General features: G+C 34.0%; 1 protein-coding gene across 4 annotated transcripts in view; it reads left to right on the top strand.

The window, feature by feature from the left end:
- Positions 1–18,770, top strand: part of LOC136030141 (formin-2-like) — a 230,345-nt gene that overhangs the window by 200,534 nt on the left and 11,041 nt on the right. For all 4 annotated transcript variants that reach the window (XM_065708838.1, XM_065708837.1, XM_065708839.1 and 1 more), the window contains 5 exons: positions 398–547; positions 3,056–3,135; positions 6,219–6,348; positions 11,606–11,800; positions 13,881–14,004. In XM_065708838.1, the coding sequence (XP_065564910.1) occupies positions 398–547; positions 3,056–3,135; positions 6,219–6,348; positions 11,606–11,800; positions 13,881–14,004 (679 nt within the window). The remainder of the gene's footprint in view (positions 1–397; positions 548–3,055; positions 3,136–6,218; positions 6,349–11,605; positions 11,801–13,880; positions 14,005–18,770) is intronic.

Below are 18,770 nucleotides of genomic sequence, written 5' to 3'. Positions count from 1 at the left end.
ATTACATCCAAAGCTGAGATGTCTTAACACCGTTGTTTACGCCCATTGATCGGAAAAATTATTTTCCTAATAGTAGAAAGTGATGTCAAGAAAATAAACACCTCTAATGCACTAATTTCTCTGTACTTACAGTATTTCTCGTAACTTTCATTATTCGCCTGAGGATATTTTCTTTAATTATGTTAGCTATGTATATTAAAATAAAGAGAAAATTAATGTTAAGCTAATTTTTAATTTTTAAAAACCTTATTTTTTTAAACCTTTTATTTTATATTAACTTTTAACTTATTTATTCTTTTGCCTTATTTATTCTTAGTTATTCAAGGCCATACGGATTCTAGATTTTGAACCTAGGAGAAATTTAGAAAAAAATTTATGGAAATTGAATTTTTTCCAGGTTGCTAAGCTTCTCGACCCAAAAAGATCTCAAAATCTCGGGATTTTAATATCTAGTCAACACTTGGAAATTAGTGAAATAGAACAAGCCCTTTTGAATTTTGACACCGACATTGTTTCACTGGAAATGCTAAAGAGAATTTATGGAGCTGTAAGTAGTCTATTTCTCAGCCTATGTATTTACTAAGCATTCATTACATAATTGACATTGCGGTCAAATCTTTTATATTAAATAGTGTACGTGAGTAAAGTTTAAATTTAGTTTTAGTTTTTATTATTAAACTTCTTCTTCTTTTATTTGATTAAACTCTTCATCTTTATGGTAATAAGCCAATTAAAATGCTCAGTTCTATCATTGAACTACACTTAATTAATCCGCTTTATCAGCCTTTAAATATAGCATCCATGCAATGATCCCGAGTTTCGCTAATAAACAAAGCCTTAAATCGATATTAAAACTATATTGATTTTATGTTTTGTTGGTTTTAAGACTGTTCAATTTCCTCTGCTGGTTAGACTACCGCATTCTTTACTTTAATAGCTATCAGCATTTTAATATTTATCATATTCATGAAGCTCACGGACGTTCTATGCAGTATCAAAGAATACAGTTGTCTACTCGTTAGTCTTATTATATTGTAACAAACATTCTACTTTCGTGTTTTTTTTTCATATTATAGCTTTGTAAATATCGATTTGATTTCTCTTTTTATTCACTTTTTTAATTTAATATTTCTTTTTATTTAAGTTACTACTGGTTTAGATTCTTTCTTTTTCGGTGCCAAGGATGCCTTGTTTTAGAGGCAAAATATTGATTAATTAATTAATTTGATTATCACCCCCACGATACATAAAGTGAATAATGCGGAGCAAGAATAAATAAAAAAAAAACATAACGAGAAAACAAATGCACACACAAAATCAACCAAAGAAACAGATAAGATGGTGTTGAGGGGATAAGCTGTACTGGAGAGTTTTCTGTGTAGAATCTACAAGTTTAAAGTTATATCAGGAACTAAAAATTTGCTAACAATAATCCGGTTTTTTGTCCAAGGTGGAAGATACAGAAGAAATTCGCAAAATCTGAAATAATTTATCCGGGTTCTTTGTAAATCCCCTTTCTTAAGAAGGGGAAAAGACCTGAAGCATAAAGGACAGAACGATTACAGAAAGTTTACATATTCCTTTGATTGCTCTTCTTTGTTCTTCCTACCGACCATAGACCAGTTGCTTTTCTTTAAGATTTTCTTCTTTTGTTTTGTTATGGTAGGTCAGTTCGACTTCAGATCTTTTATTCGTCATGTATAGTGCTTCCTCTGTTCCTGAAGATTTCAGTGTTTCCCCAAATATCTTCCAAATATAATTCAGTTTGCCAAAATCTACCTGACAAATTAATGTATCTATCATGTATGATTGGGATGTATTTCGCGAAAAAGTTCGTATATTTATGATTTTTGGGAAACTGATTTTCTTTCGGGGAACCCTCAAAAGATATGAAATATTTTAGAAATAAAGCTTTCCTTTTTTTCGTTGTTATCTTCGAAGCCTTAAGGCAAGCGATTATATCTCATTATAAAGATTACAAATTGTCATTAAGTTTCGACGAAATTTAAACGTAGTTTGGTATGTACTGCTTTTTAATTCTCGTGGCCTGGGGCCAATTCAGAAATTTCAAGAAATTTAGCTCTGTTTGTTTATCTTTATCTTTTTTAGGGGGGAGGGGATAAACTCGGAATCTAGGAGGAAGGAGACAAGCTCTTTTTCTCCAGTCCTCATAAAGCAGTACCCGCTATGGTTTATTTTTTTCATTTCAGTCGTTCGACAGACTCTTAGGTGTACACATATAGGCATTTGTAACTCACCAGTGGGTGATCGGATCTTAATGAATTTTGATATTTAGAAGGACCTTGTGACTCAGAGCTCTTATTTTAAATCCCGACCGGCATTAATAAAGCCGTTTTTACCGATTCAACCATCTAGAAAAATGAGGTATTTATAACTCACCAGTGGGTGATCGGATCTCAATGAATTTTGATATTTAGAAGGACCTTGTGACTAGGAGCTCTTATTTTAAACCCCGACCGGTATTAAACCTCTGATTTTCCTTTTAAATTAATCTATTGATTCTTAGAATTTCGCTAGAGCTAGACCTTATGAGCTCTTGGCTCTTCCAGCCTAGTCGCAAGCGCCATATGAGCTCTCAGCTCTTGTTTTTATTTGTATAGAAAACGTAAAATTTAAGAAAATCAAAAAACCCATATTTATATTAGTCAAAACTAGGTATTGTAAGTATAAACTCGGTAATTTACATTTAATTTACATTTTCTGAATCTTTGCTAAAAAGCCCTGTGATGCGTAGTAAACTAGTTTTTAGATTGGGCGTAGCTAAGGGTGGGACCTGACAGGTGTGCAGAGCCTCAAGCAGAAAATTTATTGCAGTTTTACTAGTCAACCCACGGTAATTATTACTTTTTCTGACAGTAAAACGCAATCATTTCGTTAGTCGTAAGATTACCAGCCTAGCCTAACTCTTTATTATATTTAAAAAAAAATCAAGTTATAATACTTTTCTTGGACTGATTTATTGTACACTTGTTGAAGACCAAGATCTAGCAAATGCTTTGCTATGTAGATTTTTCCTCCATTTCCCTTTTTTCAGCGAGCTACAGATGAAGAGCTACAAATGATAAAGGCTCATATAGAATCCCAGGTTGACGTGCCATTAGATAAGCCTGAGCAGTAAGTATCCCTTTATTTTGCAGATTCTAACTTTTTTTGGGATTTCCTATATCTCTTTTGTTCTCGTAATGTTCATTTAGTTGGTCTCACTGTCGGAAATTAGTTGCGGATAAAAGCATATTTTATGAGAGAGGAGGGAAGAGAGGAAAAATCCCTTTGCCTCTGAGCACTACAGGGTTTGGCTTGAACTCAAATGAGACCCAAGTACATGTACATTTTATCGGGGAAGAAGAAATGGTAAAAAACTTATTTTGCCCCAGTACCATCACGATCCTGCTAGGCCCTGGCTTAAAGTTACATACTCCAGGACAATTCAGAAAAGTTTATGGGACATTTCTTTAGTATTACCATAAAACCAAGATATCTTTTTATTTTGAGCAACTACGTCGGTATCTTCAAGTGTATATTATTTACTTCTTTAAGAGTATTTTTAAAATGGTTAGTGTCAAAATTAAAGAGGTGGGAGTAACTTTTTGTGATCTGACTCTTTCTTATAGTCTCAATCAGGAAATGCTTGGACAGGAATCCATATAAAAGTTTCCTGAAAATCCCATTTGGAAAGATCTTCCAGAGGAAACAATTCCTGAAAGCTTACTATTGAGATTTCTGGAAAGGGTTTCAATTTTTATAACAACTAGATGAAAATCAAAAAGACCAATAATTGCCAACACTAATGGCATATCATCAAGTAATTGATGACAGCGTGAATTTTGCAATAAAATGTAGCCAATTTTAGTACAATAGAATATATTTAGTACTTATTTTCTGTTGAAATTATCTGAGAACATTTTGCACAGTCTAAATTTTTACTACTAATTCGTCTGTTGAGTGAAAATTATACAGTGTATTGTAATGCCATACATGGTTCATAAACATCTGTAATACCAGTATATGATTGTTTACATTAACAAAAGCTGAAATACAAGATATTTTTTGCATAAGACACTCCCTATGACCTATATATCTCGTAATATTCGTTTGTAATCTTATTTTATGCTTTGAGCAAAATTTTAATTATTCTGTACCAAGAGCTGAGTTATGGGCGTGAAGTATTACGATTTCTTCAACAAGTTTCTGCTCGTTGAAGAATTGGACGCAAATTTCCTAGAATGAGGAGGATACTTATTCAGAAAACCAATTATTCTGTACCAAGAGCTGGGTTATGGGCGTGAAATCTTATGATTTCTGAACAATGAGTATTTTCTGCTCGCTAAAATTTTGCACGATTTAAGATCTTTTTTTGGGGGGGGGGGGGACAAGGGACCCACAATTTCTAGGACGAAGAGGTTACATATTCAGAAAACCTTATTTTATCCCTCTCTTCTTTCTCACTCTCTCCAGGATCGTGTGCAGGGGTTTTCATACTCGTGACCAATTTATGCATTGTAGGTGTACACAGCTCTGTCTTCAACTCTTCCATAAACATAGCATTTATGTGCAGTAAATATGTTCAGTTTATTTTGTCGCATAATAATGTTAAAGATTTAATATCGCATTGCTCATTGCCAATAAATTAGTATGTTTGCTACAATAAATTTTACCTGTTTATTTTCAATCCATTCATTAGCCCGTACACTTTTTCTTTCAATCCCTATTAGGAAAACTTGTAAACTACGATTTGTATATCTCTAAACTTTTACTAATAAGCTAATAAGTTACCTCGCCTTTATCTCCATATCTGGATGTGGTAACTCTGGTAGTTAAAATGACTAGCTATATTTCTTTTCCAATGGCAATGTTACTTCTCCTGGTTAAAAAAGAAGATAAAAAGCATTCTGTATGGCGACTTGCCATTTTCTAACTAAAAAAATTGTTCTTTCTGAAATTAAACAAAAAATACAGGCTTTTCAAATGAAAATAAAAAAGATTTAAATTAAATAAAACCTTGAAGGTTAAAACGAACAGATATTCACTTGTATATGGAAGGGCTCCCCACCTCCCCGTCCTCACGGTAAATTTTCGTTGGTGAAAATAGTGAAAATATCTTTGACCGTAGAAAAACTTGTCAATTGCCATTTACAAATGTTTTACTTTTATAACATCTGAGTTGATAATTTTCTTGTTAAAAACAAATTGTTTATCAACAAGCCCTTACGTTGTTAAGATTTCCTGAAAAATACACTTACTTCACTCAAATGGCCATTGCATCAGAGCATTGCTTCTATAGGTATTGGGAAAATAAGTCAAACTTAAGCATAAAGACAGTGAGATTGAGGGGCGGGGACAGGTCCCTCTGTATTTTGAGCCACTGCCAACCAAATTTTTTTTGCGCCAAAACATGGCAAAAACCGCCACTAATTTCCACCAGAAAATTATTGAAATGTTCAAATGCCTTCTGATGTGATCACCACTGAGGAGAAAACTAACAAAAACATCTATGACCGTTCTTTCCGAAAAACTCAAAATTTTCCATTTCTGAGATATGAGATTTAGATTTTTGTACCAGAAATTTCTGATATGATGAATTAGGTTTTGTAATGTTCATCGTGATCACTACCCTTTTTAGAGGGCGTGTCCACCTTTTTTCTAGAATCAGCCGAATTTTCTCAGACTCATAACTTTTGATAAACTGCTATAAATTCAATGGACCTTATAATATTTGAAGTCACTATGAAAAGCAGATTAAATTATGTGCATATTATTATAAGAGCTCTATTTTCAGAGTTTTGGTTACTATTAGCACATAGCACTCTTTACGTACAGTTCGTTACCACGCAGTGGCTGGGAACAGATTTTGTTTATAGTAAACTGAGCGAGCCTGTAATCACAGGTCAACACATCCAAAATTTAAGAATGATTTTTTAGGAGATTGACTGGAGGAGGAGGAATGCTGGTGTCACCTAGAAGAGGATTGGAGGATGCTGACCCCGCGCGCCCACAATAAAACAATGCTTTAGAATGAACAGATAAATTGTGTAAATCTTGTTATAACAGCTTACTCGGAGTTAAAGTCTGTTTGCTTTTCTTATGCAAATCAGCTTCTATTTGTGCTACGTGTGGATAAGTTTTGAGTTTGCCATTAGCCATGCTCAGTTATTTCTTAAAGATTTCTCTTTGTTTCTCATTTTATATTTCCGTTACAGATTTTTATACGACCTTTCTTGCATTGCCCATTTTGAAGAAAGGATGTTCTGTCTTATGTTTCAAGACAAGTTCAATGAAGGTGTTAGTAGCATACAGTCAATCTTGGATAATATGCAATCTGTTTGTGATGTAAGTTTATTTATTTATATTTTCCTTTGTATATTTAACTTATGTATAAATAAAAAGTATGTAACGAATTGTAAAAATGCCAGTTAAGATAGTGAGAAAATATACACGCTAATTTCTGGCTTTTACTAGTATATACATTTTTCAACTGTCTTAGTTAAAAGTTTTAGCCATTATTCTATAGTTTTGTTTTATTTTTATTATTATAGGCAGTCTTGTCAAAGAATATTTATGCATATTTTAGTTTTTTAGATTTTACTTACTTATAATATGGATTCGTTTAACTAGTACTTTACATAGATATAAAAAACAAACTTAGAACTGTTTGCGAAAAAAGCTAAAACACATAGAAAATAGGTCTTAAATGCTGTGACTTTTTACTGCTTAAAAAAAAGAAGAAATTTCCAATGAGCATAGTTATTCTTCATTTCTTATATTTAAATGGTTCGCAAAGCCTCCAAAACAATCTATGAGAATAAAAAAGGAAAGAATAAAGACACTCCAGAGCTATTGACGGCGCACAGGGCGTGGAATTTGCATTTCAGGGGCTTAGCCTTAGACAGCAAGTCTGTCTCCCAGCTAGTCCCAGACTTAAGGCTGCCGGAGTCAAATCCGGCACCCGTATTGCCAATTAGAGCATCAATCCACTGTACTACCGCAGCATCTCCATATTTTGGATTATTTTAGTTGCCAAGCAAGATCGGAGTGATGATCAACAGCTTATACTCATGGAATATTGAAACGAATGTATATTCCTGCATACACCTCGGCAAAGGGGGAACGAGCAGAGAGGACCAACCTATGGACTGTTTAGGAGCCATTCCAAAAGCATTTTTAAGACAGAAAAATACGTATATTCGGACTTTTAAGGACTTTCTTTCGTACCAGACCCCTAAAAACTTTGATTTCTCCCCCAAATTCAGATTGTGTGCATCTATGCTTATCTATCCATGATAATTAACGTTTGATCCTCAAAAAATGCTTGGGAAATTTTCAGTTTTCATGTACAAGAAAAATATATGGATAAACCACCTATATTTAGATTATTTGCTTTCCTAAAAAAAAATAAAACAGATTCTACCATCCTTATATTAAGAATTTTGATCTCGCTATTTACTATAACAATGATGATTGTTTCTTCAGGTATTCCTGTCTCTGAAAAGGGAATTTCTATTCGCTAGAATGTTATCATGATCTTCCAAAGGGGCGGGGAGACGGTCGAAAGTGTGACGTAGCTCACACAGCACACCTCATAGTAGAGTTTATACATAACGCTGGAGAGAAATATAAATATAAATGTAGAGAAATTCACATTTCTCTACAGTGATACACGCATACACCTCATAAATAGAGTTCACAATAAAAAGCTCGCTTTGCCATCTAAATTTTGAATTTTGTTCATAGCAAGCAACTATTGGCACGGTTCTCTCTTTATTGACAAATTAAATAAAAAAAACAAACAAAAAAACTATTATTTTTTACAACTGAAAGTAAGAAGCAACGCTAAAAGTTAAAACTAACGGAAATTACTCCAAATATGATGGTGAATTCCCCTTCCCCAACCTTTTTTATTTACGCTAAAGTTTGACTATTTGTCAAAAGTCTTTAAGAAAGACTGTTCAAACACAAGGGCCGTTGAATTTGAATGATAAGTATTTTGAGAACTTTAACATAAACAGTGAGTGGTGAAGGAGGAGCAGCCCCCTCACATACAGTAGAATTTCTGTTTTTTTCAAGTTTTAATGTTTCTCCTACTTACAGTTGAAAAGACTCTTTTTTTATTTATTGGATTTCTGATCTTTTATCAAATAAATCCAGGAAATCTGCCTCACCCCTCAATGAAAAATTCCTGCCACGAGAAATTCCTCCATGGGAAGTTCCTCCCGCGTGAAATCCCCTCCTCCATGGAAAATTTCTTGCAGAAAATTTCGACTGTAGGTTCTCCTTAGCCTACCTTCATTTGAAAAATGACCTGCTTTTTTTTTATTTACTCTCTGATCATTTTTCAAATCCTGCTGGAAATCCCCCTTCGTAGAACATTTTCAGCGGAAATAACAACCTTCTAATGGAAACTTTTTCCCGCATAAAATCCCTCCCCCCCCCAAAAAAAAATACTAAAACAAATAAACAAAAAACAAATAAACACGTGTCTGTTATCTTTTCTCTTGCAAATACTGCAAAATTCTATATTTTTGCAGATGGGAGCTTGAAACCCATACTGTAGGATTCTCTGATACGCTGAATCTGATGGTGCAGTTTTCGTTCTTAGCTTTTTAGGGGTATTTCCTCCCTTTATTGAAAATCACTCAAATTTTCTCAGGCTTTTAGCTTTTGATGGGAAACATGAAATTTAATGGGTATAATATACTTGGAATCAGGATAAAAAGCAAATTTTTTTATGTGTCTATTGTTATCAAATTTCCGTTTTTAGATGTTCGGTTACTATTGGACCGATTCGCTCCTTACTTACAGTGCGTTACCACCTATTGTTTGATTGTTTGATGCACTTTCAGTTTTTTGGTTACCATTTCTTAATCAGCTTCAGTTCTTTTATGAAATCTACAAATGCTGTAACTGGAATCCAATGAAGAGCCAACCATTTTTTCTGAAATCTAATTTTTTACCAGGATTTTAGCATGATTTAACTAAGTAAGTGAGTTTTATTGCGATAAAAGCCCTAGAGCCATAGCAATACAAAAAAAGAAAAGAAAATTCACTTTTAAACATCAGTTAAACATAACATAAGCATTACATAACATAAATAAAGAAGAACACAAATCACAAAAATCTCCTTCTGTGTTCCATTGCTAATCTGAGGAATCGTCCTAAATTCCTAGTACTTGCAAAACATTCATCCCTCATTACATTCATCTGACATCTCTCCTACATCATACATACATACATCTCTCGTTAACTCATACATCATATCACCCACTCTCTCATCCATACATCCACACATCGGACAAAAGTAAGGATCGTCCTCCCCTTGCCTCCTCCTAAATACTTCTAATATTTAGCAGTATGTCGGGACTTCATATAACATAACGTGATATAAATAAAAGTATGGAAACGACACCAGACATACATTTTTTGTTGTTGAAAAATTGCATTTAGTTTAGTGATAGCTAGAGGAATTTACAAAAAGACACGTGGTAATGAGCATTATCTTTTGAACCACTCCTTAACAGTGTTCTACTGCCCTGCTGGTGCTGGGGGAAAAAGGGACCCATCAGGGCCATCTAAGCTAAAATATTATTTTCAAAAGTTTTTAAGACAGGTCTCAAAAATCTACGGCTAGGGGTTTTCGACCGCAACGATTTCAATTTTTCGCTTTTATCAATGGTACAGAGCTTTAGCAGTGCCCTGCTAGTGTCAGGGTAAAAAGGGGGACACATCAGTGCCACCTTAGCTCAAATGTGATTTTATTAAATTTTTCGGACGGAGGCCTGAAAATCTCTGCTTAAGCGTTTTCAACCATGATGGTTTCAGCCGGTCACTTCTTTCTATCCACTCCTATTTTCGAGGGACTTGAAGCTTTTTCGGCTTTCCCAGAGATTTGTTTTCGCTTTACTTTGCATTTTAAATTTAACATGGCCGATCAAATAGCGATATTTATAAATTAGAATCTAGAATTTATCTAGAAATGTATGTTTTAATTTTCGATTAATGTGGTCTAGTGTTCACTCTTTACTAGGTTGTAGCTATTCCTGTAAACATGATAATTGATTCAATAGAATTTCAGGTTTAGTTTAGTTATGTTTCTAAATATCATTAATGTTTCTATATATCATTAATAAATTACAAAAGCACATAGTATCATGGACCCTGTATCGTTTACATTTTGTCAAGGGGGAAACTACAATTAGGGGATTATTTATCTATTTTTTTTACAAGAGGCAGCCAGAAACTTATAGAAATCGCAGTAGTTATACCTAGATGTCGACTCATGTCGATTCAATGATCTAAGCCAGATAATCGAATTTTGTTTTTAGTTAACTTCAAGCTTTAAGTGCACACTCAACGAATAAGGATATTTTAAAAATTATACCTAAAATTGGGCTTTGTAAGACTCTCAAGTGGGAAGTTTATCCCTAGTAAATACTGTGCCCGTTCCTGTATGTCTACAATATTTTTTATTTTGTCCAGTGGAGGAAAAAGCATACAATATCGTCGGTATATTTTTAATAACGATAGATGGAAATCTATATTTCTAGAATCTAACTATGGTTAACGGTTTACTGACAAGCATTTTTTGATATTTTAAAGTAAGTGGTCGCACCAGGTGAGTCAAGCTTTTAGGAATCAGGTCAAATATCAAATCCTGAAATCCTTGAGTTTTCTCCGCCTCTGTAAGTTACTTATGTTCAAAATGTTAAAGGAGATTTATCCCCGAAACACATCATTGCGTATGCGCCTGATAAAAATAAGTTTCCTCTAATCACTCATTAGATTTTTTCTGAACAGTGTGACTTGTGTCTGTTAACTTGGTATCATTGACGTTTTTTATCCCTAAGCTAACTGTAGAGTTATGGTGCCATTTTTTATCTGTCTAGTTGTATTTGGCAACTGCTTTGACAAGTTAATACAGCATATGCATCTTCCAAATTCAATTAAATACCATGTTCTAATTCCTTTCTTCTATATGGATGCTAATGGATATTTCACATGGGTGTATCTGTATACAGAACAGAGATTTATTGTAATTCAGTGGGTATTAAGTGGCAGTTCTTCTTTCGAGATAACCAATGCATATTTTATTAAAGTGTCTGAAACATTTTTCTTCCTCTAAGCATAAATAGAAAACATTGGGTTATAAAATACTACATCAGAGTGGTCAGATGGGGGGTGTATTTACGCCATTTTGGCACTTTGTTGAGGCGATTGCGCATTGAATTTTTCGAATCAGCGCATTTTTGAGGGGGGGATTGTTCATTCTGCGCATTTTCACTAGAAATATGGAACTTATGGCGCATTTTCACGTTTAGGCGGCATAAATTTAGACCAGGCAGCTGGTAACACTATTGTACTGTAATAACAATGAACTTGTTTTGTCATCTAGGTGCTCAGGCTCTCACGTTCTTATTACTTACCTATTGGGTATCTTTATTGAAAGTTTTTCAATGCGTTAAAGTACAATAACGTCTCGTAAAGATTATCTTATGCTTTAGCACGATAAAATATGCAATGGAAGTATTTCTTTTTCCGCCCTGAGATTTTAATTTTATTCTGCACCTCTTTTTCATTATATTCTTTATTGCAGATCTTATTCACTTCCGAAGGTGTTAAACGTGTCCTTGGTATAATTTTGGCCCTGGGAAATTACATGAATGGTGGAAACGTTCAGCGTGGCCAAGCTGACGGTTTCTCACTTGATATTCTGCCAAAGTTAAAGGATGTGAAAAGTCGTGATAATGCTTCCACGCTTCTGCACTTTGTTGTGTCAACGTATATGCAGGTATATTCAGTTGTATAAGGGATTTTAGTAAGTGTGGGAATTGAACTGTACTCCTTTGGCTCGTATGGGGTGAAATTCATCCTTTTTCAGGGAAATGTGTGAAGCACTCTATTTTCTAGACACTTTTCTAATATATTTTGGAATAGCTCCTTTCAGCTTTAAATTCTTTATAAAATTGTGCTGCGTCCTATTCGTACGTCAGTTTTAGAATGCGTTATGCTATTTAATCTTTTTGATTGTATCAATTTAGAAATCATAAAAAAAGTGGAAATACAAATATTAGAATCTATCAACATTCCTTGAGACTTTTTTGTTGTTGAAAAATTTCCCTGTTTTTCAGAAGGAATTGCCTAAATTTTCATTTTAGAAGGTTTTCTAAATTGGGTTGGAATAATATACAGGGGAGCAAGGCATCAATAACGGCTGGCAAACAAAGATTTATTATTTATAGAAATTGGTGGCAATCATTTTAAACACTATCACCACAGGTGAATACGGCGTAGCCTCTTGGATTATCCTTCTTTTCTGGGGGGAAGAGGGAGGAGATTGGCTCTTCAGGAAAAGATCTGCTTTAGACAAATTTATTTACCGGTTTATCTTAACTTTGTGCCGTCTTGTCCCTTTAACTCTTCTTAATTAGAGGGCCTTCTAACAGTTGTTGGGTGGATGGGGGGGGGGCAAATAGTTTCAAGGCGTTCATCTCCTATGTGTAGAAGTTGCCATTTTTGTATTTTAACTTAACCTTTCCTATGTAATTTTAGCGAAGAGTTTAATTCAATGATCCAAAACTTAACCTTCACCATGTTCGTTGATACGCTGCATCAGTAAACAGTATAATTTTATACCCATTCTCCCTCCCTCCACCGTTAATTATACTGTCCGGTAAAGCCAAAACGAAATTTAAGTCAGCCCTAAACCTGCTCAATACACATTTTATTTGGATTATTATTAACTGTAAACTACAAAAGTATGGAAACCTAGTTTAAAACTAAAGTACAGCCCAAATTTGGGTGTGAAACCGCAAATTGAAAGGAACTCTGCTAGGCATTGTCTTCATGTTCTGTTCTGACTAAGTTCGAAAAGCTGCATGAATATGTATGTTACGACAAATTTCTAAAGAAAGTAAAAAAAATTGAAAAGTCGGTAGTTGCAAAACAGCGACATAGATATGTTGAGCATATCCCCGTGGTAGACAAAGATCTTGATTATAAAATAATTTTAAAGAATAATGCACGAGGGGGAATGGGGAATAAAAGAAAGGCTTTAGTAGTTAGACTTTACTTGAAGGCTTTATTATTAGTGGACGATTATTTTCTTGATGAAAGGTTTCTGGAAAGCTTTCTAATTTGTTTAAATTATGTATATTTCCTTAAATTTGGCCAAACTAATCATAAAAAGAAAGGAACTTTTCTTTCGAATCCAAGTAGCTGCTGGCTGTACCATCAGCTGTTTGAATCCTGTACAGTAGGCACTGTTGTCTGGGAGCTCCAGTATATCAGAACTAGCCAATAAAATTTTGCTTATTTACTGCAAATGGGGTGGTAGTAACCGTCAAAAATTGTTAACAGTCAGAACGATGCGGCTTCCTTTTTGCTCATAGTCTGTGGGTAGGGTTGCTAACTCCCGTGTACCCAACCGTAGGTAACTAGAACAGTTCTTAATTTGCTAGTTAAATTTATCAAATGTTAGCTTATGAGTTAGTTTCTGAGTCTACTTATTATCGCAGAAAACTGTTGAGCTAGCTCCCGTTGATCTGTTAAAACTCTCCTGAGACTTTTATTGGTTTTTAATAATTTCTTGGGTCATTTTACCATGTATAAATAAACTAGAATAAAAATAAGTAAGGGACACTTTTGATTATGGCAGTGGAAATAAACTGAAAAATGCCCAAACGTTTTGGTTTCACGTCCGAGAACCCTTGTCAATGAAAAAAAAAGGAAGAAAACTAAGCTAAAAAGCTAAAAAATCCCAAGAAAATTGCACAAAAAAATAAAAATGAAAAAAAAAAAACTTTGTTCACTTATTTGTATAGCTTTAAGCGTACTAGAGGAACTCGGACTTTTCTTTACCTTCATTTTAGAAATTTGGCCAGAATCCTGAAGCCCCAAATCCCCTGCCAGAACCCGGTGATATTGATAAAGCTGCTTTAATAAAGTTTGAAGATGTAGATAAGGACTTAAAGCAACTTAGAAAGGAGCTAGATGGTAAGGTGCCTTTTTCCTTTTTAATAATATTACGAATAAATCCCGTCAATATCGTAGGAGGAAAGTCATTTTTTGTAATTTGAGAATCGTTAAGTATAATGTTGCTGGTGGATCAAGAAAAGGGCAGGGACCTTTCTTCTCGGTGTGATTGTAGTTTACTTTTGGGTAACTCCCATTTATATTTGTACGAATCTATCAAGCTGAAAAAATAGATAGTATTAGAAGCACAATAATTACCACAAATTTAAATGTGACAGTTTTAAATTCTAAAACAATTGAATCTAACACATTATAATACTGTTCATAATTTCGTATCTGGAGTTACAAACATTTCTTCCATGCAACAACCGATGGTGTCCTTGAGTTGGATTGCTGAGCTAAGTTTTGGCGAATTCCTGACGTTTAATACCTGTATCTAGTTTGATATTCGTATATATAGGGTAGATGGCGTTGTATGACTTGCAATAAAAGCATTGGATTTTTTATTTTATTTTCAATGACCGAGGTCAAGGACGTATCCAGTAGTTTTGTCCAGGGGGAGCTGAAATCCTGGTAAACCCCTACGGATACGGCTCTGATTCGAGGTAGAGTTTTTTTTTTCAAGCTATGTATCTTTTATCTTTCAGTATCAGGAGCATTATAGTTGCTATTGAGAAATTTTTGGTTTTCATGAATATAGTGTGTATCTTGGTGCAAGATTTAAGAATCATTTCTTAAAAAAAGAAAAAAAACTCTTATAGCTTCCCCAACGAAAGTCTCGACGGCCTGTAACGTAGGGTAAAGCAAATAAGGGTAATGATTACACAAAAAAATTACACATGAGAAAAATTGCAAAACAAGCTCGCAATGGTAGCACAAAAATCAATTATTTAGCAAACATTGAAATTATATTTCATTCAGTAGATTGAACTGAAAGAGAGAAAAAAAAGACTGAGCTGGAGAAACAAGAAGCAAAAAATCAATCAAATATATCTAAGATAATTGCTCACTGATCTTTTAAAGACCCACATTGAACTGTAATTCCTTTTTTTTTCTATTGTGGTGAATTGCAACTGTCAAATGAATCATCATTTGTGTCATATGAGACACAGTTTTCCGTTTTTTAGAATCATTGCAGATATAAATGGAAGTTTCAATCTTTTTTAGAGATACTTTTTTAGTTCGAGTTTTGGGCTCGTTCTCTTATATTTAGCACAAGATTTCCGTAAAATATTTTTTTTGTCTTTTTTTTCCAATTTTACATACCATACATATTTGTTGAATTTTTTAAAATCAGAATTACTCACATTTATTTAAAAGTACCAAAAATTTTCAAATAAAAATAATTTTGTTTAATTTAGTTCAAAAAAAAAAAAAATCGTTTTCATTTTGAAAATTTAACATAATAGCAAACAAAGTGTAAGTACTTGGAACGACATCAGAGATGTTTTGCTTCGAGTATTTGGTGTTCAATTTTCTTGTAAGATATAGGAAAGTTGTTGTCTGCTCCTTAGGAAGAGGTTAACTATGTTAAACTTTCTTCATATGATATATACAAAACTATATGATAAACCATGGAGTCATACTTTCAGTATCTGTTTTCCAATGTAGGGGGCTCAATAAACAACACTACACATGGCGTATTTAGTTGGGTATTATTGGTTTTCAGAGTATATTTAAGAGAACTTATTTCATAAGCACATATTTTGAAAAACTGATTTTCATACTCTATTCTTGATCTTAAGCTCGCTTAGTCGCCTTGCTCAATCTATTTACTTTTTTTTCTGCTTCACAGAACACTTACAGCTAATTTGTCTTTCTTTAATGGTAGAAACAACTCCCTGCAGCAGCACAAAACCTTTTAGGCTATCATATTATCATAAAGGGTCTGTTTCATGGTTGCTATGTTTGTCTCGAGGTCCGCCATTCATCGAGGATGAGAATTTCCTGACAGGAAAATTAAAAGCATAGTTGCCGATGCATTCCTGTGTTGCAAATGACTGAACGCTAAAACGAAACTTGGTTGTCAATTTTCCGCTTTGTTGTAAAAAATATGTCATGGGATATGTCACCTTTTGAGTTGCTGCAGGGAATCTTAAATAAATAAATGTTGAATAATGCATTTATTATTAACTCTTCAGTCATCTTAAAGTGTTCGATTAATGTATTTCACTAGCTGCCGTGTAAGATGCTTATACCCAGAATCTGGTCAAAATGGTCCGACTTATATTGGCATGATCTCTAAGATGCCAATCTTACACCAAAGTAAAAGCATGTTGCTCTGCTAATCTGAAGATAAGACGTAACTCAAGTTTAAAAAAAGATCAAAAGGTTTATTGAAAAGTTAAATTATTTTGAAGCTTTATTTATATTATTAATCAAAAGGGATAGTTATTTTTGAGAGATTTTTTTTTTTTATAGAGAAAACAAGCAAATGGCCCGAAGCAAAGCTTGTTTGGGCTTACAACCCCAATACACATACAAATAAAAACAATACGAAAAAGGAGAATAAAATAAAGAAGAAAAGAAAAGAAAAGGAAAAGAAAAAAGAAAAGAAAAGAAGAATAAACAAATAATTCAATTACTCTACATTTCAATCGATACGGAATTACACTTCAAAAAAGACAAAACAAAAAGAAACTAAAACCACTTGACCAGTATCGCCTAAAACAAAACCAACATCTTGGCTCCACTTGAGGTCCACTCAACTATCAAAACCATAAATATTAAGGCAAAATAGCTTTAATTCCCACCGAAATTCACGAAAATTATCCATGTTTCTCAAAGTCGTAGGTGAACAAAGTCGTAGGTAAACAGTCGTAGGTAAACGTTTAGCAAGATTTCTAATTTATATGCTTCTTAAATTGTATTTATAGAAATAATTTTGGTTGAAGAATGAAGTTACATCTTAAGCTTAACGTGCTTCCAATGAAGGCGCGACTTCGTATAAAAGAACAGTTATAACAAATATTGAAGAATTTATTTGAGCTCCAAAAGATGGATAGAAACTTACACATACGTTGTTCTTCCTACTGTTCTTTCACCCATAAGCCAATAAAAAAAGCTCCCCAATCCCCCCCCCCCTATAACTCAAATCCCCCCCTATTTTTAGATCCAATAACTCAACTTACCCACATGCTTTCTCAAAACAACCTACATATCTATAAACTAGTCTTGGAGGTCAGATGACATCTGTCAAAAAGCAAGTTTCGCGATATGTACTAAATCGCTCTTTTGGTCAGTAAACTTTTAAACTACTGTTTCAAAGTCATCTGTTCCCAAGATCTTATCTTAGAGTGTTTTACTTCCAATAATGCTTGTTATATTGTTGTATTTTTCTTTTGAATTCTGAAGAGAGTGTATACGCTGCACTTTTCAACAAATTGATCTTTTCAAAATTGTACCAAGGTAATTAAAAACAATATTTGACCCTCCTCCCTAAAAAAGGACTTGTATCGTAGATTGGGGTAGCACATATCTTGATCTTTTCCTTCTTCTTCTGGACTTTTGAGACATTGTTAAATGCTAGATGGCAGTTTAATGTCTATCAAACAGTTCGTGGTAACGAACTGTAATAAAGAGCGACCCTGCTCAATAGTAACCAAAACTCTAAAAACTGAATTTTCATAACAATAGTTACATCCCAAGAATCACATTTTAATGCTGATTTTAAATATATAAGTTTCATCAAGTTTAGTTTGACCTATCAAAAGTTATGAACCTGAGAAAATTTGCCGTATTTTAGAAAATAGGAGGAAACATCCTTAAAAGTGATAGAATCTTAACGAAAGTCACACCGTCAGATTCAGCGTATCAGAGAACCCTACTATAGACGTTTCAAGCTCCTATCTACAAAAATGTAGAATTTTGTATTTTCTGCCACAAGTCAGATCACAGATGCGTGTTTATTTGTCTTTTTTTGTTTGTTTTTCCAGGGGTCATCTTTTCGAACCAATGGTCCTAGAATGTCATGAGAGGACTCATTATAACGGAAATTAAAAGCTCTAGTGCCCTTTTTAAGTGACCAAAAAATAGGAGGGCACCTAGGCCCCCTGCCACGCTCATTTTTCCCAAAGTCACCGGATCAAAATTCTGAGATAGCCATTTTATTCAGCATAGTCGGAAAGCTTAATAACTATGTCTTTGGGGACGACTCACTCCCTCACAGTCCCCGTGGGAGGGGCTGCAAGTTACAAACTTTGACCAGTGTTTACATATAGTAATGGTTATTCGGAAGTGTCTAGACGTTTTAAGGGCGATTTTTATGGTTGGGGGAGGGTTCGAGGGGAGAGGGTTATGTGGGGGGAACTTTCCATGGAGAAATTTGTCAGGGGGGAAGAGAATTTCCATGAAGGTTACACAGGATTTTTTAGCATTAAAAAAAAAAAACGAAAATATACATATGAAAAGTTTTTTCAACTGAAAGTAAGGAGCAGCATTAAAACTTAAAACGAACAAAAATTATTACGCATATGAAGGGTAAATCTCCTCCTAATACCTCGCTCTTTACGCTAAAGTGTTTTTAGTAATTTCAACTATTTAATCTACGGCCTCTGTGATTCAGGGGTCATTCTTAAGGAATTGGGACAAAATTTAAGCTTTAGTGTAAAGAGCGAGGTATTGACGAGGGGGTGAACCCCTCACACACGTAGTAAACACATACGAATATTGAAGTTCGTTGCGTAAGTTAATTCGTAAGTTACAAGCCATTTAGCCAAAAAAATAAATTAATATGCAGATTTCGTTTCAATTATTCATGTGCGGAGAGCCAAATTCGTACATTCTCT

This window comes from Artemia franciscana, chromosome 8 (genome assembly GCF_032884065.1).
Source record: "Artemia franciscana chromosome 8, ASM3288406v1, whole genome shotgun sequence".
Lineage (NCBI taxonomy): Eukaryota > Metazoa > Arthropoda > Branchiopoda > Anostraca > Artemiidae > Artemia > Artemia franciscana.
This window is presented reverse-complemented; position numbering and strand designations above follow the sequence as displayed.